General features: G+C 35.7%; 1 protein-coding gene across 6 annotated transcripts in view; it reads left to right on the top strand.

Annotated features, from left to right (window-relative positions):
* rnf130 (ring finger protein 130) overlaps positions 1-27,505 on the top strand; it is a 63,159-nt gene that overhangs the window by 20,562 nt on the left and 15,092 nt on the right. For all 6 annotated transcript variants that reach the window (XM_088932188.1, XM_088932189.1, XM_088932187.1 and 3 more), the window contains exons 4-6: positions 10,369-10,619; positions 18,420-18,491; positions 24,407-24,489. In XM_088932188.1, coding sequence (XP_088788314.1) covers positions 10,369-10,619; positions 18,420-18,491; positions 24,407-24,489 — 406 coding nt within the window. The remainder of the gene's footprint in view (positions 1-10,368; positions 10,620-18,419; positions 18,492-24,406; positions 24,490-27,505) is intronic.

Genomic DNA, 27,505 nt, shown 5'->3' with positions numbered 1-27,505 from the left:
GAATGAAGTAATATAGTGAATTAAGGAAGGAATTAGGCAAGTGTTTTAGAAATAGAAGGGATGCCACAGCACTAGCTCTTCTATTCTTAGTTTAACATCTAGTTATAAAAAAGTTTTTTTATGAATAGAAAGCATGTACTGTAAGTGTAATTGTGCTTTAATTATCAGTATCTGCTTAAATTATCATTTTATACTGAATGTAGTAGTAGTTTGATGCTGTTAGCAGCACTGACCACTGCAGTACGAATCTCCTGAGCAGCTCAAGGACGTGTTACAAGCCTGGCCACATAGCCCTGGGGTGCTGGAATTGAGCCATTTTAGTATTAACAATATCAAATTACACTGCAGTACAGATAATGGTTCTAACCACTTGTCTATAAACCATATAATTGTGCAAAAGTGTCATACTGTTCTTGTATTTAATGTAAAACATACTAGTAAAGAAACAGTGTCTTATATTTTGTAGTTCTGCACTAGCGTACTGCATCCACATAAGAACAAGGCCTTTTTATCAAAGAACGTGTTGCAGGAATGTGCGTGGCAAAGTGGCAATTCATTAACATTTTTATAAGGTTATTTCATGAGTAGCAGTTGAAATTGAAATAGATGTTGCATTAATCTTCATTTATGGACTAAATTGCTTAAAACATTTATAGTTTTCAAATGATAGAGTCAGCAGATTTGTTTTTACTTGTATTTCAATTAGTGAAAAGTTAAATGTTTCCATGTTATTGTAAGAGTTAACTGTTATTCTACAGGCTGAAAAATGATCAAGGATTAGCTGCAGGATATTATTAATAAGAGGTGCAGGATTTTTTCTAGTAATTTTATTTTCTCTTATACTGTCTTTATTTATTGCTCTGAAAAGTGCTTTATCTTTGCAATATCAGCATCATTTATATTATTCCTACAGATTAGTTTGCACAATTGCTATCAAACTCATTTTTTAGATGCTCCCGTGCTTTTTGCAACACCTGTCCATAAGTAACTGTGAAAACAAATTCAGAAGCAATAGACTTGGGCTGGGGAAATCTGTTGGTGAAGTGAGAAAACAGTGTAGCGTAAAATAAAGCCTTTTTCCTTGCCATTTTCTATAGATAGTTCTGCAGAAAGGTCACCATCAAGTTGGTTTTTGGTCTCTGTGATTTCCCGTGTTGTTTTTATCTTCTATCTTTTTTTTCACTACTGTCAAGAAGAAGTGTTACATGTTCTGCTGTTATAACTATGCTGTTTGTGTTGTAGAATCAAAGCACCTAAGTGTGTTGCACTGAAAGAATGAAATGTAGGGACTGAACAAAGCTGCAACCATTTACATGAAAATTTTTTTTTTTCATCTGTGAGAAGCAAGTGAGTCATGACTTTCCTGTCACAATCAGACCGACGGAAATTTAAATATAGAAATGTCTGTGGGTATTTTATTTGGCCATTTTCTGTGTTGAAGTTTCTGTATTGAAAGTTCTTTCTTTTAATGTGGATCTTTTTATTTTCTGCAAACTTTAAATATGTCGTCAGTATCTTTTTGCATGAATGGAGAGGAGGAATAACCAGTCTGGTGGAGAATGGCTGGTGAGACAATTGATAGAGAAATTTACAGATGTAGTGAGAGATGAGGGACTGCAAAATTCTTCAGGTGGTCTCACTTAATTTGACATGATTTGTGTCTTCCTGACATCATCATTAGAGTTTTCTCCCGTGACTCCAAACAAACTGAACCACACTTGAATTTACACCAAATGCTCAAATGACCTTGGTGTGAAAGGACCACTCATGATCCTTGCAGGTCCCTCTTGTTAAAAACTTTCTAATGTAAAGGCAGCAAGAATATATTTTCTCTTAAGCATGGTCTCAAGAAGTATATGACCATGGACTCGTTGTGTGAGAATATATTGCCTATTTTCATGTCCGACAGCTCCTACTTATTGGCACAAAGTCTCCAACCACAAAAACGTTAGACTGGGGCACAGATCTCTTCCTTCTGTTTGGCAGAATTACATTCAAACTAGAAGAAAAAGATTAAAATTGAACATTGTTAACACTTTTGCGGGGAAAAAAAGCTTAATAGTGACACCAGTACTCTTGAGTTAATGAAATTCATTTCCATGGTAAATCCTGAAAAAACTATTTGGAAGAAAGCTGATGTTGATCTTGCTGGTTGCTTTTACTGGAGTATTTGGTGGGTGAATACAAGCTTGCCCCTAGGGTAGCTCTTTTAGTGCACAACATTTATTTTCAGACTTTGATCCAGCCAGTACTTCAGTTTTTGAAGTGAACCTTAACTTCTTAATTAGTCACACTTCAGAAGATTAAGGATTAGATAGAATAAAAACTTGCAAATGCAGTAGAAGACAGAAGGTTGCCTGATTTTGGGCATGCATAAATTTGAATTTGGGCATTGATTCTTTAAATCCACAGCTTTCTCTGTTTTGATTCCGCTGAAAATATTTTGGAAAAAGCTGAAGAAAAACTCAATATGGTCACAGTTGTGATAAGAAGCTGTTAGACTATTGATATGTCAAAAATAAATCAGATTTTGCCTGCTGAAATGAAGGTTTTCCTGCCGAGCAGTTCTTGTCTGTTTCCAGAGCCATTTAATCACTGATTGAGTGCATCTGTATAAATGTCATTTTGATAAGCGCTAAGGGTTTAAAGCTGTTTTGTATTTTATTTGTTCTTTTTTTTTTTTACTGAAGAGGTTGTTGTTAAACACATCATTATGGAAAATGTGTATACTTCTGCTTCCCTAAAAGTGACATTTCATTGCTTTTGGTATGTTTACAGCCTAATGAAGAACAGTTTTCTTTTTATTAAGTTTTCAGTGGAAATTCAATATAGATATAAGCCTTAGGCTGATAAAGTGTGATGTTGTCATTTCTTAAATGACAGTTAAACAGCTAGTTGTTGTTTTGTGCTTTTTTCACCTGTGGTCAAGTCTGTGTTGATGTGCTTTATTAGATGTAATTGGAGAGCCCCCTGATGTTGTCAGACTTGCTGTGCTATAATAATTCCTGAAAATGTTAGCTGAAATCAGATTTGAAGCCTCCACTTCTACAAAAGAGGCACCATAGCAGTTGCGATTAAGTTTAGTAATGATAATAATTTAAAACAGTGTGTTGTGTTAATGCTTTTGTTTATTCTGCCATTTTATTTCATTCACAACAGTTCCTGCAGATTGTGTTTTGCAACCAACTGTGATAGCAACGCACACTACGTACAGTACTTATGTATTTTAGATAAGTTAGATATATTATGAAAAAAATAGGTTGTCACACTGGGTATCATCACCATTTCGCAGGGCTGGTGGCCTAGGTTCGTTTCCTAGCTGCTGTCTGTGTGGAGTTTGTATGTTCTCCCAGTGTTTGTGTGGGTTTTTGCCGGGTACTCTGGTTTCCTCCCAAAGAAATTGAACTTGTAGGTTAATTGTCTTCTGGGGAATTTTGGTCTGGCGTGAGAGAGTGTGTGTCTGTTCTGTGTGTACTCTGCAGTAGACTGGCATCCTGTCTGGGCTGTACCCTGCCTTGCATCCATTGCTTGCCAAGATAGGCTCCTGGATACTGGATAAAACAGTTAGAAAATTAATGGAGAGATGAAAAGCATACTGTAAATATCTCTCATTTGGCTTTAACAAGTGTAAAAGTGAAAAGGATAAGGTGTCTTCAAACTTTTGAAATCAACATTGCCTGCTATGAACTCTATGACCCGGTAAATATCCACACAAGACTTGCATAATCCTAATGACAAACTAAAAGTGACAGTACCAAGGTTTTTGTTTCTAGTGCAGCCCTTTTCACCCTTCTATCGCCATGCAAATTTAACTCAGCAGCCGGTGTAAGGTCATATCAGTTAAGACTTTGATAAATATTGGTATCCTGTTTGTTCAGCATTTTTTTAATCTTCAACTGACACAGATTTGAAATACAATCTGTTGACAGTATTTGGTAAACAATTATTGTTTTTTTTATATTCCAGAACCTTTGCAGCAAGTTTACACGAGAATTTTGGGAGCAATATTATTTACAGCACTCATTGGTACATGGTGGGAGAGGAATATGTTTATAATTATCTGTAAACGTAAAGACTAAAATTAGCTTCAGTGTCAAGTATATGATTATCGAAGAAACTATTAGCTGTTAAGACACGTTTGACCTTCTTGCATTCTTTTTTAAATGCTGGGTAAGTAAAAGCAGATGTCATGGCATTTTCCTGTTTTGGTGCTGTAACTGAAGCTGCTCCGGTGATACTGAAGAACAAGATAAGCTCTCGTTTCCTTTTCTTACTTCTGTTTTGAACACACAATTATTTATTTTAATGCAAATAGAAGTTTTTTTTCTTCACTGTATTCAGTGATTCATAAGCCTGTTCAACTGGATTATTTGTTTAGAGAAGTTCCTTCAGAACTGGTTGTAGTGAGGTTTCATTTCTACACCATGAAAGCTCATCTTTGCCTCTCATTAAGTTGGACTAATGCAGGGAAACATAAGATGCCTTTTTTTAGCACTGACCTCTATGTTTGAGCATTTACAAAATACAATGTTTTATTTAAATTTCTTCTAAGTTGAATAATTATAGGGGTAGAGTGCTACCAGAACCTACTTAATTTAACATTAAACATTTGCAAATTAGAAATACAGAAAAGTACCGAAACATAATCTGTACACAGATACATTTAGTGTTCTTTTATAATTCTTTTGTAATTAATTTTTAAGCAAAGTGCCTTGTTTATTCTTTTCCATTCCTTTTAAAATAGAACAGGGATTAAATTGGTTCTTTTCCTGTTTCAAACTTCCAAACTGTTGCTTTGACCTTGTCCAACTTCATAGATTCTTTAGTGTTTGCAATTGGAAGGAATCGCAGATGATAAATTGTTAATGACCATAAATATTTGCCTTCCAACCAAATTGCTGTATTGAATCTCAAAAGATATACAGTATATACATCTGGGGATGTGGTTCTGAGCTACCTCAGCCACAGTTCAGTTGAAAACTCAAACTCAGCGTACTCAACTGGAGAGTAGATAATGTTTCACCATCTTAACATCACTAGCATGAGTCTAAGCCAGTTTCACTAGCCAGCTTTAACTAGTTTTCTCCAAGAACCCAGTTACACTGGAACTGGTAGGCAGTGCTGAGTCAGGGTTGGGCTGAGTCTATCAGTTTTCTCTCAAACTTCTGGTAATCATTGAGTCCTGTAACCTCCTAGATGCCTACTAGCTTGATGTGATATCAATGTGGAACAATATGCTTCTACAGTTGGCGCTATCTCTTCGGTCAGGCATTGTGGAACTGTGTCAAAACTGAATGGCTATACAGGTGGGCATGATGGAGGAATGTGTCTGCATATCTTAATTTATTTCTGAGCAGGTGTAGGAGTCACTGCTAGAGAACAAAGTCCAAATTGGATAGATATATACAGTAGTAACAAACAGTCAATCGTAGATGTTTTTAAAACCAAAATAAGTCTTATTAATAGCAATAGAGCGATGACAGTAAAATTATTTATCTTTTCCTTACTTTTGACATGGTGCTGACATTTGTGTTTGTCTGAAAGCATTGCAAACATAATTGAAAAAGTAGCAAACTTTTTTGTTGCTTTTCTTTCCATTTTTCCAGAAGATTTTTTAGTTTTAATACAGTACTGGAATTTTCTAACATTAAAAGTTAGTGATGTCTTGAAAATGTGAGTAGCCATTTTTTGCTTCTTTTTTTAATGTAATTGCTGCTCATTGCTGTTCATTAAATTTTACACTACTGAAACCTGTTTTAAAAGCAGGTTGTTTGAGGTTAGTGTTTTTGCATCAGTGGTACCTTTAATGCATGTTTGAAGCTGTGAATTCAATTCAGTAGATTCCGTAACATGCTGCTCTGGTTCCAACTAATTATTAGTTTTATTACCCTTGCTTTGATTACGGGCTGTATATTAGATATGTAGTCTGATCGTATTTGCTACCACCAATATATAAAGTACTATACAAAAAAGAGTGCCAGATCAACTACAGGATATAGCCTCAAAAATAATGCTTCTTAGGACTTTGTACAGTACAAAACAATACTGTAAATTCTTCTAGGCCATCAGAAAATAGAATAATCGGTTATATTTTGTATAGTAAGACATTGAGTCCAAGCAGTCAAAGTGGATAGGCTTGTTGACATATACAGTATAAACAGATTTATTTTCATAAAGCACAGGTAAGATTTTAGGCTATTTATGCAGCAGAGTATTTTACTGGCATGATTTTAGTGCAGAACTTCACTGCGTAATTCAATAGCACTATCTCACTTGTGATTTGCACCCATAACTTTTACTTCATTAGTTCATAGCCCCTATAAACACGGCTCCAAACTGCAGCCCCTTGGCAGTAATTATTTAATAAACAGTAATTCAGCAGGAATTCAAATGAAAACGATAGCCTGTTTGTCCACACACATATCCATCTTTTATTACTAAATGTTAATTTAACTCAAACAGATGTTAAATTTCTTGATTTGATCTGGCTGTGTGGTTTGTACCCTCTTGAATCCATGAATCTGTCCTTTTGTTAACTGAGCAGAATCCAATTTTATTTCACAAAACTAAATTTCTTTTTTTTTTGAATCTGTGACCATAAGTGTTGATTTCTTTGTGAGTGAAATGTATTAAATATGGTACAAGAAAGCCTAGGAATTCAGAGCCCGTTAAGGGAAATGCTGTAAGAAAAAGTCCACTTGAGGCTAATTGTCTTTAATAGCAGTTTCAGCACGGCCTGGTTGTTGATATTCCCCGAGCACCAAACCCTGCTGTGAAACAGCTATACATTTGTGAAAGGCTTACACTCCGAGTGTCATACCAAGGACATTGTGCATCAATAAATTACAAGGCATAGGGTGTGATTCTCTCTGATTTACTGTGCAGAAGCATGCCTCTTAATGCCAGATGTTTTAACTTCCATTTTTTAGAAGTTCCTGCTATATGTTTTGTGTCCATGTTGAGAAACCATTCATTTGACTGCAATATAGATCTGTGGACAGGTCATTCCCCTAAAGAGCTTTGCAGATTTTCTGCTTAATTAGAACCCTGCGAGCATTTGGATGCATAGGACTTCATTTTAGTTTGTATTTTATATTTTACCTACCCGAAATATGAAGTTGATGACCATTTCATTGTTAATGTGATAGATATGAAACTTTTTTTATTTCTTATTAGATTATATTGCTTAATGTACATGCGAGCATTGCACAAGTGTAATTATTATAATATAGTATTTAGACTGATTTGTGTTAATTTAACAATTAAAGGGTAACTCATGTGCTTAAAAAAAAATTGGAAACTTTGAATGCTTAGATCACAGTGTGGGGACAGAGCAAAAATATTTTCTGTGGAGGGACAAGAGATGTATTTCTCAGTGTCATTATGTTGCATGTTGATGGGCAGCCCAGTGTTTAAATTTCCCATCTAAAGCACTCTTTCCTAAAAGGATAAGACAAAGGGCGCTCTTTGTGTATTTTCATAAACTCCCTTTACCTTACAGTCTTGCTTGCGGCAGTAATAATGGCCAAGGATCCTTGGTTAAATCAGCTCTCTTAGATCACACGGAGAAAAGAGAGGATAACCAGCTCATACAGAGCAAGGGGAAGAAACACAGTAGGAGAACACAAAGCAACTTTGTTCTGAAGAGATTTTTTCCAACATTTCAAGAAACCAGAATCTGTTAGGTAATCTGAGCATTAAAAGAGAACCAGATCATACAGTAGATCTTCATCTAGGGACGTGTTGTCTTAGTATTTATGCAAAGTCATATTTTCTATTTGTGTTACCTTTAAAGCTAAAATAACTATGGGAGCATAAAGGTTCTCATTTGTTTAAGAAATTCTTGCTGTGTTCTAGAAAGTGAAAAGGCTCTTTTATGTGGTGAAACAGAGGTTTCTTCTCACTCTTTCCCCATTTATTGTATTTCTGTCTCCAGGAAAAGTTCTGTTTTTCTGTGTGTTGAAGGCAGATCTTTAAAAATCAGCACATAGTTGTGAGAATCCTGCATGTTGTGTATTTCTGTAGTAAGTAATATAACACAATAGAGTAATAAATATTTGTCCTGTTTATGATTTCTGCACATTTATATATCCCCCATGGTCTTGAGAATATAAGAAACATGCTGGTGGTATACATTTTTATTATTTGATTGCACGGCAAGCTGGTGTTAGGACCTGATAGTAATTATACTGTATATTCTGCATTCATGTTTTCTTATTTATTTTAAAAATTCAACTTCTTTAATTTTTCAAAGCAATTATTTATCTGTATAGAAAACTGTGCCTCACACACGTCTTGTATGAATCCATCATACAAATAATTTGTTAGGGTCTCTGCAAGAAGTCTTTATTTAGCTTACACTAAGAATAACGCCTTCACAGCAGCCTTGCTCATAAAATGCCAGTATCAAAACAGCATCTTTCATCCGTGATATAAGAGATGTTTCTTGTCTGTTACTAGACACTGTTCCTTCTTTCCTGCAGTTATTCTTCTGTATAAAACCAAAACTTCCTGACTCAGGGAAAAGTGATGTATATACTCTATAAATGTACATCATTCTTATTATTCACATGGTAAACTGTTTTTGGTACTAATGAAAAATGCATAAAGGGAATCAAAGTTATAGATGTGAAGTCTGCAGTAACCTGACTCTACTGCTAGCAGTCCAGGGCAGTTTGTCTTGAACTTGGATATCTTTACGATAATATTGCGGTCAACTCAATTTCACCTTTAGCAACTAAAATCATACAGTGTGGCCCAAGGGTGATCTTCGGAAACACCAGAGAGATGTTTAACTTTGTTAAATAAAATTAGCACTCTTCTGCTCTGAAGTGTTTTTTCAGCATAGCATACTTCCTAGGTTTTCACCAGATACAAACACTTTATTTTTTGGGTGCATCTAGTGATTATCTTGAATCTTGAATTAAACTCGATTATCTCGAGTTTGGCAAAACCTCACTTTATTAGAATGAGCAGCTTGGACACTTTGAAATTGTCCAATTTTACCACATTCCAAGCAAAATGTTGGTCTTTGTACTTAAATGAACAAATAAGTTAATGACCAACAAGTAACAATCTGACAGTCGTTTTAATAGAGTGCAATATGCAAATCTCACCTAATTTACCATATCCTTGTAGTCATTCACATACAATATGGTTTTCAGTAACAGAACAGATGCAATTTTTTGACACTGCATATTTATGATGAATCTTTTTTTTAATGTTGACATGAAAAAAGCTTTGAGCTGCATCAGTCTCTCTATGTCACTCACCACAGAAGTGCAAGCTAACAAATATCTAAACATGGTGAACTTCCCAGAGGCCAGCAGGACTGACCAGTCTGGATCCAATAGCATTCCTCTAATAGAATTTCTCAGATAGTTTAATGTTCTTGTCATATAAATTTATATTTCCCTTGGAAAAGAGGGATTATGTATGCTTTTCTGGGGAATACAGGAACTACTGTAGTTCTAGAAGAACCTCCCAAGCACACCAGGTATGACTCTTTCATTCTTAAAACAGCACTGTATCAAGGTTCTAAGAGTAGCGTGATGAACATCAGTGGAATTGAGTCATTTGTTTCCACTCTACAAATTTAGGTGTACAGCAGACCTACACAGGCATCAGCCTTCAGTGGTTAGAACATTCAGTAACCCCATATAAGTGCAATATATATGATAAAGAAAGAATGATTTCTTATTCAATCATGAAAGGAGTGAAGTCATTCATATACAGTACATTGCCTGTTGAAACCAGCTTATAAAATTAAATAGTAGGATGATAAGTGTTTAGCAAGCCCTAATTAGAAGGGTGTTTCCTTTTTTTCCATGCATAATGTCATTCTTGTGCTGCCTAAGGCCAATATAAAAAAATAAAGTTTTTGCAAGTTGAGTTAACCTCCCACAATAGTGTCTGTCATCTTAAAAAGTACAGCGTGATCAAAGTACTTGATGTAGGACCAATGCATTTTTACTGAATTAACTGTGTTTTAATGTCTTACCAATTTGTGCAGGTCTTAATAAAAACTGCTCTAGGCTAAATACAGTCCTATGGAGCAAATCTTTAAATATGGTTTTGAAACTAAGAGAGCAATTTAAATTTCTGATGTTTGTGATTTTCCATTTCTTTTTCATTTCCATTTACTTGCAGTTGTAATTATTGATAGAGGTTGAATTTATCATAATACTGTACAAATGTCATCTTTGCATCAGTGTATAATCCATGTTTTCTATAAAAAAGGAAAAAAGCTTTTCTACAGTAGACAAGAAGGCAACCTTTCCAAGCACTTATCTCTTTGTGGAAATAGATCTGAAGTCTGAAGTATTTCATCTGAAATAAGGTTCAAACCTTTACTTGGGTTTTTTGTAGGTACTGGGGACACAGTAGCTGTGATGATCACCGAGTCCTACGGCAAGGAGATTCTGGGCTTCGTAGAGAAGAACTTGACAGTGATGATGACCATAGTTGTAGGCACTCGAGGTCCACCCAAGAACATCAACCGTGGCTCCCTGGTCTTCGTTTCCATCTCCTTCATCGTGCTGATGATCATCTCCTCCGCCTGGCTCATATTTTACTTCATCCAGAAGATTCGCTACACCAACGCTCGGGACAGAAGCCAGGTGCGTGTTTTCCCCGGGTCTTGAAACAGTGTTTAGAGGACCTGCCGAATGATTGTAGTCTCCTGTTATTTGTTGTGGTCATATAAGACCATAAAGTGTTACCCATTATCTTCAATTTTAGCTTTTATAATAATAGCTGCACAGCGGGATCATAAGAAAAGTGAAAATAGGCTGTAAAAATGGGTAACTGATTATACACTAGGCAGGTAAACACAGAAATCTCATTATGGCTGTCTATGTTGAACATGCTTTTTACAGTGCTTTGTGATTAAAAAAAAACAAATTTTAATATTCTACAGAGGGCCATGTATCATCATCAGCGTTATGATCTCAATTTATGGCTTTCAGCCCACTATCCTGGTGGCCTGTTAGATGAATACCATAGGTGGAATGTATTGTTGGCATGCTGATATTGTCATACAACCTCAAGAGACCAGGAGGGTGAGAACATACCACAGCAACCCTTAGTAAGAGAGTTGGCCTTCTGAAACCAACCCTGGGGATGACTCCTTCATAGTTCCCTGACCTTTCTTTTTTTTCTGAATTTATTTTTTAAACAAGGTTAAGAGAACCCTAATGAAAATTTGATGTGGTAAAAACACTCAGCTCATAAAACTTTCACAAGCATTCCTTTCCAGCAGCTGTCTCTAAATGCCAGGTGGTGGAAGATGAACACCACCACCATCTGAAGAGAGGGGGCTGTTTGTGCTGCTGTATTCTCAGAACAGTATTTCTCCGTGTGTGTATTTGTGCCTTTCATCCGAAGACAATAAATGTGGCATATGCTTTTGTGGAAGTTGTGTTTCAACTTCATCTCTTTGAACTATAGCACTATAAAGCTCAGTTTTAAATTGAAAGATATTTCTCTGCTGGCTTATTTCCCCCTGACAGCTCTTTTTTTGAAAAGTTTTTGACAAGCCAGATCTTTACAAGCCCAGTATGTGCTGTAGGCTTGACTAACATGAGCTCTTTTTCCTGACGTCTAAATCTAGCTACACGGTACAGCAGTGTTCCACTGTGGTATAAGCTTTTTACAGTGTGTTTGACAGTTGATGTAAATAAAATCTTCCTGCAGCTAACACAAACAAGTGTTTTAACTTTAATGTAGAAGGTTGGCTTTGCTCTCTGCATTTGAATTTGCAATATAAATAAAGATTAAATTGTTTGACATGAAGTTAGAAAAGTGAGGAGAGAATTCCGATCTGTTGAAGTAACTTTGACAACACCTAATACTTTACTTTAAAGAAGTTTAAGATTATCTACTGTTTCCTGATTCAACATTATAATTTCAGTGTTTCATTACATCTTTCCTGAATGTTGTTAAAATCCCAGAGACTTCCTCAAAGCCATGCTACTGTTTTGTCTGGCCATCAACATATTCTGCTAAAAATACAGTGGCTTTAAGAAGAATGCTGTGAAATAAAAAACTTGACAGGGTTATGTGCTGACAATCAAGACAAGGCTTTTCAGTTAAAATGTCCAAATCATGATCATGTTTCAGAAGTTAAAGACCTCAATCATGTGGTTGTGGAAGAAATCTTAATATTTTGTCATTAGCCCACTTGATTTGAGGGATCATTGTCTTTTCATATGGAACCTCGGTATTTCGGACATTTCTGCATTGGTTCAAGAAGTGGGGTGTCATTGTAACAAATGCTGAAACAAGCTGGTATAAAAACGTATATTTATACCCTACCTAGTGCCAGTGATTGTCAGGATTTGCAGCTTGTCCTCCTGAACTTTATATAATTTCCATTATATTCTGTAACAATTGTGTACACAACAAGTGTTCCTGAGAATTGTGTTGTCCACTGGATTGATTTGACACAAAAATGGCTTAGATGGCATTATATTTTCACTGCTTTACTTCAGAGGAAACAGTTTAAATATTGCTCATGTCAACAGTTTTGGGGGCAACACCCATTTCATCTGCTTTTTGAGGGAGTTTTGAGAGCTGAGTTGAAGACAGTTGCTTCAGCTGTTGCTGGAGGCTGACTGTTGAAAAGGTATGAAAATGTGCACATTGCTTTTATCTTCCTGCGCCTGCTGTACAGAGACACATGTACCCTTCTCTTCTGGTGCTGCTAGTTCTAACAACTTTAAAAACAAAAAAACATACTTGAGAAAATGTGAACATTCTATATACGATGAAAAATCAGCCCACTCGTCAGTAAATTAATCAATCTCATCGGACTGGAAAGTCAGTATTTTTGTGCACATCCAAAGATTATTCTGAAACTCAAAAGAACATGATTGCAGCATTAAGCAGTTCTTTAAACTTTACCTGATTTATTGCAAAAATATTTAAAAAACAAAACAAAACAAAACAAAAGTGTTATGTCCACATCCCTTTTTCAATAGGCCTCAGGTCCACTGAGATAATCTGAAAAAGAAACACTCTGCAGCCTCTTTCCTTTCCTATACCCGTGTGATTGATCTGAGAATGACTTTATCATGTGGGAGGATGTTTTTAGAGAAACCAGGGGATTGGGAAATATATAAAGTGATTTCAAAGTGATTTTGCTTTGAAAATTAGTCTGTTTTTGCTTCTCCTTGTCACTGGTGAATCAACTATTTTCATCTTTAGTTTGTGAAAGGATGCCTATGAAGTAAGGGCATAACAAAGTGCCTGAAAGACAAGAATACACATCTTTCGGTGGCTACTTCTGTCTGCTGTGTTCCTGTTGGGGGAAACCCGAAGTTAAAAGGCGCTATATAAAAATAAATTGAATTTAATTTATTTTCATGAAGAGAAGGGCTACAGAGAGAACACATTTTAGGTTTATTACAGAGCATACCCATGCTTCTTGCACTTGTATTTCACTGTTGACTTTCCTAAATCTGCTAAATCAAATAAATTAAACCACTTTAACCTTCTGTTTTTCTATGTTGACTCTAAATGCCAAACGATGTTTTCTACAACATCCATATGTACAACAATTACCAAGACAAATTACTTTCCAATTAATAATACAAATCAGGCACAACATATTTCCAGTTCAAAGCAATTAAATCTATTCTGCAGGCGTCACCTGCCAGATGATTGACCTTGCTTCAGGCTCAGTGTCCTTCCTGTGGATGAGCAATCTAACTGTGTGGCTCTTCCATCTGGTCATATTGTGGGCTGAAAGGGTTTCACGTTTGCATCACTAAAAAATTATAATGTCTGAAAGACCAACATTCACTGTACCAGTTTAAGGTTAATTACTGAACACAAACAGTCCCATTCTCCATACCCTTGATATTAGAATTAAAACAGCTCCTCATTGATATTGAGTACAGTACATAGGGTCCTTAGGTCACCTAGATAACTGTTCATGACAGTTCTTAGCAGCCTTCAGAAATGTTCTGACTTTCATTTTTACCATTTTATGAAATGGCAGCAATATGAAAAAAGGGAAGTTATTTACACAACTATATCCATGCTTCCTGTTGTCTACAAGAAAGAACAGGCCTTTTTTAAAGAAATTCCTTTCTTTTGACATTTTGCAGAAAAGAAAGCATTCTTTTAAACATTTGTATTTTTGGAGTATTGCTTTTTCCTGTAACCTTAAATTTTCTGTTTTATGCCAGTATACATTCACATCCTGTTACCCAATTAAAGGGTTTCTTTAATTGGACACAATCCTTCTATACTACATATTTTAGGTGCTTAATAAGGGGTATTTCAGATTGTTTTAGTCACAGCTGTCAAATTAGCCAAAAAAGAATTTAGAAGAGTTTTAACTTGCAAAAGTGTGTGACTCAGTTTTCAATTATATAAGCGTAATTGTGAGGTGGGCCCCAATGCATAGTTTTTTCCTTAAAGGTATATCTTAGATTGCCTGTGCTTTTGTTTTCTGTTTGCTTTCTTGTTGATTGTTCAGTTCTAGAAATTTGTATTCCTTCAAAATCCTTCTTCAGTCAGATTTCCATTGTGATTTTACTTGTTTTTGCCCCATAAACATACTGTACATACTGTACAGTTGCCATTTTGCAGTAAGAAGTAAACAGCAAAATATATGACAATATTTGATTCCTGTAGAAAAAAAATAGCACCTTTCTTTTTTTTCTAGTTGCACATACATGCTGTCATGCAATTAAAGTGAGCTGTGTTGTGACATGTCTCTGAGCAGGCTACTGAGATAGTCCAGTAGCACTCCTGTTCTTGGAAATCAGTTGTCAATCATAAATTGAATCTATTGCTCGGCTTTATTTGACATACAACCAAAATACAATTTTATGAAAAATGCTCGATTTCCACAGCATACAACATCCTCTCAACAGTCTCTTTAAGATGAATTTTTTAGCCTTTTTCAAAAAGATTCTAAGTATTTGTGTACCACTTCACAGTGTGCTCTATACCGTCACCATCACTAAAATGCCATGTTTCTGCTTTTTAGAAAAAGTCTTTTGAATTTTAAAATCTGTATCTAATTAGATCATAATCTGATATTAGTCTTTTAAGGTAGAAATATGTATTCCAGAAAATAGTATTTCTAAGTGGATCATAAATTAATTCACATCTTGAGCCTTGCTGATATCTAACTACCAGTATAGCAACTTCATTAAATATGTCGTATCCACACACAACTGAGGACAGGTGCCTGGAATTTAAGGGGAACTTGGCAGATGAACACAAGCCTATAACACATCCTTACAGGCAAACAAGAAATGCCTTTCTTTATTATATTATTTATCATACAGTATAATCAAGATAATGGATTTCACATAGTTGCATTTACTTTTGGATTGAATACAGCAGTGCATCTCTTACTAATGATTTATAGTATTATTTTGTTTGTTGGCTGGTGTTGTAAATGCACTTTCCCACTCATGTCTGTTTCATATATTTTCATTTTCATGTGTTTTGACTGCATGGGTTCCTTTGCTTTTACCTTTTTTTTAGTGGATACATTATGTTAAATGGATAACTGCAGGCTGTGCATTTAGTGAAAGCTTGGCTTGGAATTGGTGTGTCACAATCTGGAACTTGACCATAAGCCTTTTGTCAGCCTCTCTACAGCAATCTCTTGGATCAGAAACATCATAAAAAAACATAAAAAATCCGGTTTATGTTGAAAACCAGACAAGGTCATAAGGCTCCATTGATTTGTCTTTGAAACAGCATGTTCCAACAAGAGAATGTGACCACTTTTTTGTTTCTTTCATCAGCTTCAGGTTGTTAACCATTTATAAAGATACAGTACTCATTTCCAGAGCACCACAAAAAAGCTACAAAATGAAACTGTCTGTAAGCAAATATAAATGTCCTTTTATATGTTGTATAAAAATGTTGTATTTAGTACTTTTGATTATTCTTGTACTGATCAGCCATGTGTTGTGTCAAAATTTGTGCTTTTTACTTCATGTACTCTTAAAATTTTGTTGTCTTCGGGTGTCATAGAAGGTGTTTTCTATATACAAATATCAACACAATGGGACTATTAAGAAACGATATGTCCATGATCATTTCAGTTTGGCATTTTACTTTTACAGTACACCTGGAAAAAAAACACTTTTTCTCCTAAAGTAAGCTAGGATTATGTTTGGTTGATTTTGTTTAAAATTGAATGTAACAGTGTTCTGGAAAATATTGTAGCAATTTCGCATTACATGTCTTTACCAAAATCTGCAAAATGTTCAGATGTTTCATGTGCAGTGCGTGACCACATTAAACAGAAAATAATATTTTTATCTGCTCTTTGCTCCTCTCAAATACAGTATGTATGCTGTTTCTCCCAGGTAGCATAGTTCATGAATCATGACAGATAAAGATTCTTCATCTGATTTTCCAGTTACAGTAGTTTGTGAATTCTTATTGTCTCTTGGGTGAAGCTGAGCTGCATTTGGTATCAACACATGACTTCGCAGCTAGACCATGCAGCAGTTTGACAGGGTGATGAGAAAGGACACATTTTTATCTGAGGATACAGTAATGTTTACCAGCATAAAAGAAGCTATTCAAATCATTTAGCCAAAAATGCACTTCTTATTATACATAACTATATTGTGATTTTAAATTATTTTGAAACAGTACTAAAGCATACTGTAGGTGTTTACAGAGATTGGTAGAAGTAGCAAAGAGGCAAGGCAGTGTTTTGTAATTTCACGGTTCTAGTCAATCTTCTGGTTCTCGCTGTTTGTAAGCTTAGCAAACTGAAGTTGCCCTATGATAATGATGTGTAAGAGTCAACATTACGTATACCTAGTTCTGAAGGTCAAACTAACAGCTGTTGTCTACATGGTCCAAGGCCCTCTTACACAACTATGATTCTCCTGTAGGATATGGGGAGGATCTGTAAGGTAACATTAATAAATCTGTTAGCCGTGCAGGTTTATGTAGCCTAATTAATTAGCTTGTCAAACGTGCTAAAATTATGTTATGATTGGCTGGAATATGGAAAATAGTCTGCAGCTTGTGTATGACTGACCGTGCAAAGATGAGAAGCTAAAAAATATTACAGGGTTAGCATGAAAAGGTCATTGGAGACTGATGTACCATGAAATGGACTGTCAAATAGAACTGACAATGAAAGACCTTACAGAAAAATGTAACGTGTCACCCAGGAGGATTGTCAGTATCAGTACATCGATCTCTCCATTACAGAGAAATCTGCATTCATGTAGATGCACAGAAGCTGCTCCCCTACAGCACTTGGACTTTCTTGAAAAGTGACAGAGCAGCGTTTTGTAGAATCCTCTGTTTCACTTTTTGAGAAAGTGAGTTCAATCCCCTTCCTGGTTTTCATGGTACAAAGAAAAGTGAAACTGTAATTATTTTCCAAATACCATGGTTCTGAATATGGTCATTTTAATTGGTAAATAAGACCTCAGAAAAGACAGACATTTTCTGAATTCCTAACTGAACTGATATATCAGTTACAAGAAAATAATTTAACCAGAGACGGTGGTTTTTTTGTACACCATCCTTCTCCTTTTAGAAAAAAATGAATGAGACTGCTTTCAACTGTTAGAAGAAAATGGATCTCAGGGTTTTAATAGCTGAATAGCTGACTAGCACAATACTATATTTTAAATGATGCCATCCGTGTTGGACTGAGTTTTTTCCTGGCTTTATGCTTGTGTTCCTTCTCCTTCTTTGATACCAGTAAATTTACAGATTATTCAAAGATGTATTTTTATTATTGTTGGTTATAATAGGTTTTCCTCAGCTTGCTTTCTTTTTATCTCTCAATCAAGTTAAAAAAAGCAAAGGATAGCCTTTTTGGCATCCAGACAAAACCATTTCAAGTCTGCAGTTTCTGCTAAGTGTTTAACTGCCGCAAAGAAATGTGTTTGTGGCTTTGTTCTGTTAAAAGATGATGAAATTTGTAAAGCTTATGTGCAGCCTTTAGAATGACATTTTCAGATATTATAAATTAAGCTATTTATTTCTGGACCGGTTTGTACATCTATGAAAAATTACTGTCAAGAGAAAAATTAATTGAAAGATCAAAAACAAAATCCTCTCAGCTTTTAATTTAATGGATTTTGGGTTATTGTATTCCTTGTTACGTGCATATATTTCTATAAACGTTATATGGGTCGGAGATTATCTTTAATGCTTTTGCCTTCTCTGTTTTACTGCACTGTTTAAATAGGGAGAAATTCTGCTGTGTGTTGCTCATCTATGTGCAGTAAAATCCTTTGCGATTGAACTTGGGGAGCCTCAAGAAATCTATTTTTTGAAACCTAAGGTGATGACTTCCATGCTCAGTGACCTACACTAACAGCTAGTTTACTCTGAGTGAAAAATGTCACATTCCTGTGGAAGAAAGTATGTGAGGTGTTCATATGCTTCATATTTCTGTCTTGCAGCGCCGGCTCGGTGATGCCGCCAAGAAAGCAATTGGTAAACTTACCACAAGGACAGTGAAGAAAGGTGACAAGGTAGGCCAGAGTTCTGCTCACCTTGGCTGTTTCTATCCAGATAGAAAATGCATTTATTTTCCATGGACTTTCAAAATCTTTAGCAATAAATGTTTTTCTCTTTCTTGTGTCAAAGTGATTGGTGGAATCCTTGTCTCACATTGTCACTCAAGCCTATTCATGTGGTTTGAAATCCATGGACTTAGAACCTAGCGACACTATTTCAATCACTGGTGTTTAATAGAACACTGTATTTGTCTTTGATGCCCACACATCTCAAAGACTGAATACTCTAACTAGTGCATAGATGTTTTCCATTATAGAGCATAGAAATGGCTGCACAGTTAAGAAATGATCCGATTTGTTGCCTAATTAAAATTTCCTGTATATGTAGAAACTTGGAATAGCCAGCAGTTTTTAAGCTTCCAAATTTGGAATTACCAGTTCTTACTTAAGCCCACCCAATAGAAGTAGAACTTGTTGAGTGTCTCCATTTGAGGTATCAAGAGCGTAGGTGGTACAGTATATGATATATTCTGAATTCAGCTGATAATGTCTGTCTACTTTACATAGTTCATCCTACAGTATATTCATAGGTTCAGCCCTGCATTTGAATAAACAAACTTTTCTGTGTTTGAGCAGTTCTTTCTTTCCCCTATAAGTCACATCATATTTCTTTTGAAATCTGTTTCTAATAAAATAATGGTTTCCTTTTGGAAGGGGGATTCTTTGCTGTTTCTTGTAACTGAGTAAGAGGTATACCTGAGAGTCTAATAAAATTGATTACTGAGCTTAGGCTCTTTTTCCAGCTGATATTGGGATCTCACACGAATAGTGTATCACCTTTATTTTAATTTTGCTACTTTTCTTGTGTATTGTGTGTATTCAGAACTCCCATTACTTAGCGAATCTATGTTGCTCTGTCTGATTTGATCATTGTTCTTTGCTAGCTGAATATACAGTACTACCAAACTTTTGGAGATTCGTGATAAACAGATACAGCAGAACATGCAACAAGACAATAAATGACTAAACATTCTACATAATTCATTCAGTTGAACAAAATAGAAACCTGTAGCTCTGTTTTTGTTACACACACCGCAGTGCTGCCCTCTGCTCAGTAACAGCAGAAAGCTTGTATATCACATGCTGAGAGCCCTAACCACAGCTTATTGTTCACACCTTTGTCATTTGACATTTGTTTTGTTGTTGTTAGAAATGCAACTGACATGCATCCCTAGCTCAAAAGCCTGCCTAGTACTATAATTATTTTTATCCTAGTGCAGGCGTTGCACAAGGCCTGGTTGCTAATCCCCCACTACAATACCCACCAGCTACAGATTCTTACAGGCTCTTTTAAAATGACTGACTTAATTACAGTGCACACTAGTATTCAGAGTGTCATGAAGGAGAGATAAGTCAAGATACAGTAACTCTCCTGCTATGGAAGCTTATTGTAACACAAAGAAAAGAAACATTGGTCCTTTTTTAAATAGAAATTTATGTAGTAATTCCTCGGACCTAAGAAACTCAAGTCGTCTTTACTTTCTTAAAGTATGTATTAATTTTGCAACTCAGAAACACATTATTCATATATTATATGAAATTATTGATAAAGTAAAAAAATCTAAGCTTACAATTGGTTTGTTAGCGAAAAGCATTGAAATGTGACATTATTTTGCTCTCATGGCTCTGTACACTATGTACAGCACTCATCCAATCTTGTGATCAGTTCCCTGCAGTTACTTAGATAAGAACAACTTCACACCCAAAACTGTCTGCCAGGAAAACATAAAAATCTGCCTGTGATCCGATCCTCCATGTGACCATTTTTTCAAGCTGCAAAAGAAAAGCTAGTTTCCTGCCTGAAGGGACATATGAAAAACATAAAATCCAAAGTTAAAGGTCATTGTCTTGGTATTCCAAGGACTGTTATTTAATATCCAGGACATTTGAGGTGAAGGGGGTGTCTAATAATATTCTTATTTAATGGGTAAAGTAAAGCACATTCTAAGGAATCAATGAAGATTGTGATGACCAGTGCTGAACAATTCTGTTATCAGTTGCTTTTCCTCATTATCTACAGTATATTTAAAAAAGAGCAAAGATGAAGCCTCCATGAAAAGATGAACCATTCACATATGATCCTACCAGATTCTACAACACTACATCAAAACAAACAATCAGACAGAGAGCATATCTTTTGAAAAGATCAAGATGTCTGTTTTTACTTTATTCTGTCAGAAAGCATGGGTTTCAAAGTTCATGACATCTGATTCCTAGCTAGACTAGTTCTTCACTGGGTTTTTGTCCACTGGGTTATAGTCCGTGATGTGTTATATTTTGTTGTGCATCACCAGATGACCACCATAATCTTTTATTTATTGATTTATGTTAGAATACCTCTACTAAAATATTGTCAGACAGCTCACATGCTACTAGAAATAAAAACTCCATGTAAAATGACTCATGTGAGGCATATAGAATCACATTCCAATCATTGATTGTTGAGAAGCGACCTCTATGAAATTCAAGATGCATGACCTTGGCTAAATGGGACTAAATTGTAATATCATTGAACATCCTCCCTCTCATAAAGATTCTCTGTTGTTTTTTGGAAAGACCCCGACACCCAGAATGATGATCATCATCACGATGTCTCGCCTTCAAGGAGCATGACCCTGGCCATAAACTGTCAGCAAACGTTTTGTAGCTCAGCAGCTATTTGCACATTAATTTATGAGCCAAAAACCTATTATTTTTATTTACTTTTTAAATTTACTATAAGTGGCTGTCCTCCAGCATGTTTTATTGACAACCAGTCCTCTTCTTCTCACTCTGAAAATGAAATTTGAAACGGGTGAAAAGTGTTATGTCATAGGACTGACAGCCAGAACAGCTAAAGACCAGACATACTGAGCCACTGATATAGTTTTTGTATCGAGGCTCACCCCAGTACAACCTTTGAAGTGGCTGTCCAATTGTGCGTTGTCTCCTGGGATCTGTAGTCTGCTGCCTTACAGTGGATTAGACTCCATTTCAGCTGCCAGACTCTTAAGGCTGCAGGCCACGTTCTGCACTCCCAGTGGAGGCTTTCTGTTTTTTAAGACAAAGACTTGGATTTTCAAAACAGCTGCTTTGAATCCTTTGCAGACGCTGTGATTTTTAAAAAAGTGACATTCATTTTTGTGCCTGTTACACTATTATCAACACATTCAGATGGGCACAAAAAATTCTGCTTATAATTCTGTATAAAAATAAGGTTATACTTGTTATACTTATGATTGTACAATACAGATCTGGGTCTGCATTTTTTGTTTTTGCCCAAATGTAACAAAAACGTTAAGCACCTGTTCAGTTGAGGCTCCACTGAATTTGTTTAATCTAGTAAAGAGTAGTGGTGTGGGGTTGTAATCAGCATTCTCTACATAATTGCAGTTATCCCATCATAAGAATATAGTCCCAATTGTTCTACACTATGAAGAAATAGTCCTAAATGCTTTGCAAATGAAGTAGAAACAGAAAATAGAATAGAGAACAGTTACCATGGAGAAGAACCAAATGCAGATGAAGAAGTAATGATGTGGGAAAAAAAGTCAGCCAGGCAGTAAAGCAGCCCAAACAGAGTCCAGGGAATTAATCATTGCTGACAAGGGAGAGGAGAGAGTCTTGCAGGCCAGGGATGTATGCTTGGACTTGGCCTGATGTTTAGGAGACATCTTTGTGTTAATCTGCTTTCTTAAATTCCTACGCATGTCCAGTGTGTACCAGTACTATAGAATACACTTGTAGTTTATGAAATAAACCAATTATAGACGCAGAAATGAACTACATCATGGAACCAATAGCTTCCTTATTGGCAGAGAAAAGCACTAGGCATGGGCTGTCACCTGGCATAATCAATACCAGTTAGGAAGTGTGGCATGAAATCTAATTGCCAATCCATGTTGCTGGAGTGGTGTTATCTGCGAGAAAAGCTAAAAACATCTCTCTTGTTGCCTGGAACGTGCTTCCTTCCCCAAGTTTCATCAAGTACATTGATCTCTTTCTGCCATAAGCAGGATTGTTGCTAATTTTGTCTCCCGTAGTGGTTTAAATGTCCTTGCCATAGTTCCTTGTTTCCTTCAGTCAGCAAGTTTTCTTGATATCACTGTCCCATAAATAAGATTGCATTGATCTGCATCTCCCTCTTTCTGTGGCCCATCCTTCTTTTCTTTACCTTGTTGGGTTGAATAAAACACACTGAAAGAGAAAGCAGAGCCATAGACTATTGTCAAATGTGGTTGGACAGTTAAGAAGGATAAGCTACTCTATCATGAAGGCAATTTAAACTTCATAGTTGTAAAAGTCATACAAGCTTTAACCCATTGAGGGCCTTGGCTAAGATTCTGTAGCAGAATTCAAGCTCTATTGTTTTTCATATTTTTTAGGATTCCTCATCTGAAACCACATTTGAAATTTATGGATCTACTGTATTTAAATGTTCTATAATATTTTAATTGAATGGCAGCTATATGTATAATAACATTTTTGTTAAAGTGCTACTGGGTATTTGTGTACATACAGTATGAAGTAAGGAACAAGTAAAGGTTTATTCCATGCTAAAAAGAGAAGAAAGGACTCACACCCGAAGAAGGCTCCACAGCCGAAACTTCTAATTTCAGCATGGAATAAACCTATTACTTGTTCCTTTGCAGCCTACACGTGCTGATGCAGCTCCCTACTTGAACTATATAAGAAATAGTTGCAAATGAGAGGAGGCTATTCAGTCCATCCAGCCTCTGTAGTTGCTAGTAGATAACTGACAAAAATGAAATGTCAACATGAAAATTTACGTTCTTTTCACAAGTAGCTTCTTCTAGTTCAGTAGATCTGTATTTTGTCTTGCTACCTACGTGCATTACGTGTCCACTGCTACGTAATGTCATCTGCCAGCTGTTTTCCCAGTCTCATATTTCAGTAGAGCCCTTTAGAATTTACTTTGCAGCTTCAGAAGTGTTTGCTAATCCTCTTGTTTCGGTATCATCGAGGAAATCCACTAGTTTGCTAGGTAAGCCAGAAGATAAATCGTTGATGTAAATTTGGAAGAAGAGTGATCCTAATACAGGACCCTGTGGTACTCCATTTATGACATAACCTTAATTTGAGCATTCTCTCCTTAAGAGATACATTTTTATTTAATAATATCTAATATATTTAATCTACATCATACCCATATGCCCTTTTTGTAATTATTGTTTTTGTTTTTATCCAACCTAAATAAGGATAGCTGATTTTACGAGCAGGCGGTCTGTATGAATTATTGGAATGAATATTAATTAGTTCTTGCTATTTGACAACACTGGGGTAGCACTGAGATTTAGCAAATTTAGAAGCCATGCACTGCTGTTTCACCCTTATTAGGGCTTCTTAGTGTAGCATGGCAAACTTGGACTTTCACAGATATATGTATCTTTTTAATCTGATTACAATGATACAGTATGTTGAAAGCATCTTTGTTGACCCACTTTTTCAGAATTCCCATGTCTTCAATATCTTGTAATTTACAGTAATTTTGCAAGTGATAGTCTTTGTAGATCGTTATTGCTGCTATCATTTGTTTGAAGATTCCAGCAAGTAAGGAAAATAGAACATCTTACGCAGGATGCCATATTATTAGATCATTGCTCTGATACCAGACAATAATCAGATTCCAGTTTAACTAAGAATTGCATTGTTTTTATTAAATTTCTGGATCACATTCATTATTTCTATTTCTTTCTTTGTTTTACTGTCTTGCGTCAAAGATCGCTAGTATTAAGAATGTAATAGATCGAAGGACTTAAAGTGAGTTGGCCATCAGGTTGTATTGATGTCAGGAAACATGAGGAGTGTTTTAACATTGGAATATATGTATTAAGCATTTTTTTCTGTTTGTATTTGTTTTGTTTTGTCAGGAAACAGACCCAGACTTTAATCACTGTGCAGTCTGCATTGAAGGCTACCAGCTGAATGACGTGGTTCGCATTTTGCCTTGCAAGTAAGTTTCTGGACAGAAAATCTAATTTCCTAATAACATAAAAACAAGCCATTGCCTCCGTTCTCTGCTCCAGATATCTATCTCCAGCAAGGTCAAACATGAAGGCAGCTGTCTAATGAATTCCTTATTCAGTACTCTAGACCTGTTAACTCCCACTCTCCACAGCAGTACTCTGAGACAAATATAGCATAAATGCTGTTTTCAAAATGTCTCCAGTGCATATTTCGCAATCATAGTATTGTTGCCTCAAGGCTTTTTCGCTATACCACTACATCATTCAGCACGATTTCATTACATTATGAGCTCTTTCCACAAAAAGCGGAAAAAACTGCTTCTTGTTGCATTTTTAATAAAATATAGGAATCTGGTAACAGAAAACTGCAATTTCTTTCTACTAACTTCAACTAGATGGCAAATATGCTAAGTTGGAGATGCATAACAATAGTTGTGACCATCAGATTCATACACCTGAGATACCAAAACCTTTTTCTTATTGTTAAGAAATACACTTTGAGAGTTTATCACGTCTTTTGTCAGTTTGTCAATGAAAGTTTTTTATAAAACAACCAGCATACCTTTCTTTGGTCATCTTTGTACACATCATTGAAAAGCTATTAGCATTATTGAAATGTGATATACTGCAGAGTGTTTAGTTTTTAGTAGGTAACCGATCCAAAGATCTCATCCAGCCATTTCTTTAAGGAAGCCAGAGTATCAGCTTTGACAACATGGCCGGGTAGCATGTTTCAGACTCCCACAAGCTTTTGTGTCAGAAGTGCCTTCTCTGGTTTAAGTGCTCATCTCTTTGGTTTCCATGTATGTCATCTGGTTCATCTTTTACTATTGATTCTGAGCAAGTCCATTGGGTTGACTTTGCTCAGTGCCTTTAAAGATTTGGCTTATTTTAATCAGATTCCTCCTGTTAAAAACTGCAATGATACAGACTAAGATTATATATACAGTATATCTTTCTGTCTAAATCTACAAGTGCAGTCATGAATGAAAAGCACTTTTGTGTTATTTTTAAAACTTCCAGCTGTGTTAGTGCAGTCATCTGTAACCCAGAAGAAGTTACAGAAGCGAAATGCATTAGTTGAACTATATACAGTACTACGGAAATGGAAATAATCCCGTAATAATGATTTTTATTTTAAAAAATGCATTTAAAAATGCATTTGTTGCAGGTAATAACAAAATTTCATATATGCTTAGAAAACAGCTGTTAGTCTTAATCATTTGTCATCTGTCTTGCTGCTGTTAATAACCCAACTTTTTATTTTCAGGCTTTGTTTAGGTTTGCTACAAGGTGTATTCATAAGATTTTGGATTTTACAAAATTCTTGTTAGCTTGGATTTTAAAGTGAACAGTTTCAAATGTGTCAGGTGGTAAGCTGGTTAAATGTGCAATGGATATTGAGACACAGGTCAGTGCTGTCCTAATGGTATTATAATCTGTTTTGTACAGGTCTAATGCTTTAGTTGAAGAATCAGGGTAATCATAGTCTAATTGCATTGGGTTGCTTTATGCCTATTGACATTTTGTAGATGTAGGGATATCGCTACCATCCATGTGGTATCAGATAACATAAATAAGAATTAAGCCAAGCTTGTTTTCTGGTAGTAATGTGGTCCATTTATTTTATTAGTCTGGTGTCAGGAAAATATTGTCGGGGCATTGTCACATTCATTAAAAAGAAAGCAATTCTTGCTTTTTAAAAAAAAAAATCAGATATTATTCTTTTGGTTTACATTTTTTAATTTAAAAATGTAGGGACTCTGCAAAATCTTTTCTTTCAGAAATGTTTGTTACTTGTGAATTAAGGTACTGTATATAGCATTTCTCTCCACAGTCCCATTTGTTTACCAAGCCTTTAGGTGATATATCTGTGGCATGCAGGAGTTCACATTAATCTCATATGTTTTTAAAACTTAAATGTTCAGCTAGCTGCATGGTGCCAGTCTGCAGTTGTGCTTTTGAAGGACCCTGCTAATGGATGGGGCCCATTTCTGATCTGGTGGTGTCCATTCCCTAAGGACAATGATGTATTACTAGCATGTTGGCTGTTCTGGTATATTAAGGTACAGCTGACGCATAACCTTGGCCTGGTTTCAGAATTGGAATGATTCTGAAGAGATTTAAAATACACCTGACAGGCTGTTACCTGCGTTCTATGAAAGCAAATCAGCTTCATTTAAGAATGTGTGTTCTCATGGTGGGGAAATAATAGGTCTGACCTTCAGCTTCTTGCTTGTGTCTATAATGTATTGCAAAATCACTGTACGTGGTTCCCTACTATTTTGGGAGAGATGTTATATTTGTGAAATGTGCAAGTTGTGGAACATAAATATTCCTGTTTTGAAATTCCAAAAACAAGAATACAAAAGAAACTTTTTTGGGGTAACTTTCTGATACCTTTCACTTCATAAATGTTAGGTGATATGCTATGTATTTTAGATCCCAGGTGGGCCTGTTAGTTTTCTCAAAGCAGAAAATAATTTTGGTTTTAATTTTGGTGTTCGTGATGTAAGTTGAAGCACGGAAAGACTGATCTATATCCATTTTAGAGATCTACAGGATGACCCTGACCTTATCTTCATTACAGCGTAACTGTGGGAGCATCCCATAAACTCACATACTGTATTACAGGTGGATATTCCAATAAGTCACAGTTTGCTAAGTCACAAAACCAAGAGGTATTTTTTTACAGCACAGAAAATGTAAAAGTCCATACTGTGACCCTGTTTTGCATTGTAAAAGGTTAATAAAAAAGAACATATGCATATATGATTCACACAAATTACTAAACATTACTGAAGATGCGTCTTATACTGATCAGTTAAATTTCAACTGGTGTAAAGGTTGTTTTGCTCTTAGGTTTGCTGTTGTCAGTGTATTTTGCACTTTACACTTATATTTTCTGGTAAAGGAAAATCTTTTTAGCAATTTAAAGATAATCTGGTTAAAAAGCATTCAGTCACAGGCTGACCATGTGACTACTGTAGTGTATATTAGCGA

This window comes from Atractosteus spatula, chromosome 14 (assembly GCF_055471065.1).
Source record: "Atractosteus spatula isolate fAtrSpa1 chromosome 14, fAtrSpa1.hap1, whole genome shotgun sequence".
In the NCBI taxonomy this organism is placed as follows: domain Eukaryota; kingdom Metazoa; phylum Chordata; class Actinopteri; order Semionotiformes; family Lepisosteidae; genus Atractosteus; species Atractosteus spatula.
The sequence above is the reverse complement of the archived record's forward strand: the minus strand, read 5'-3'. Positions and strand labels throughout refer to the sequence as shown.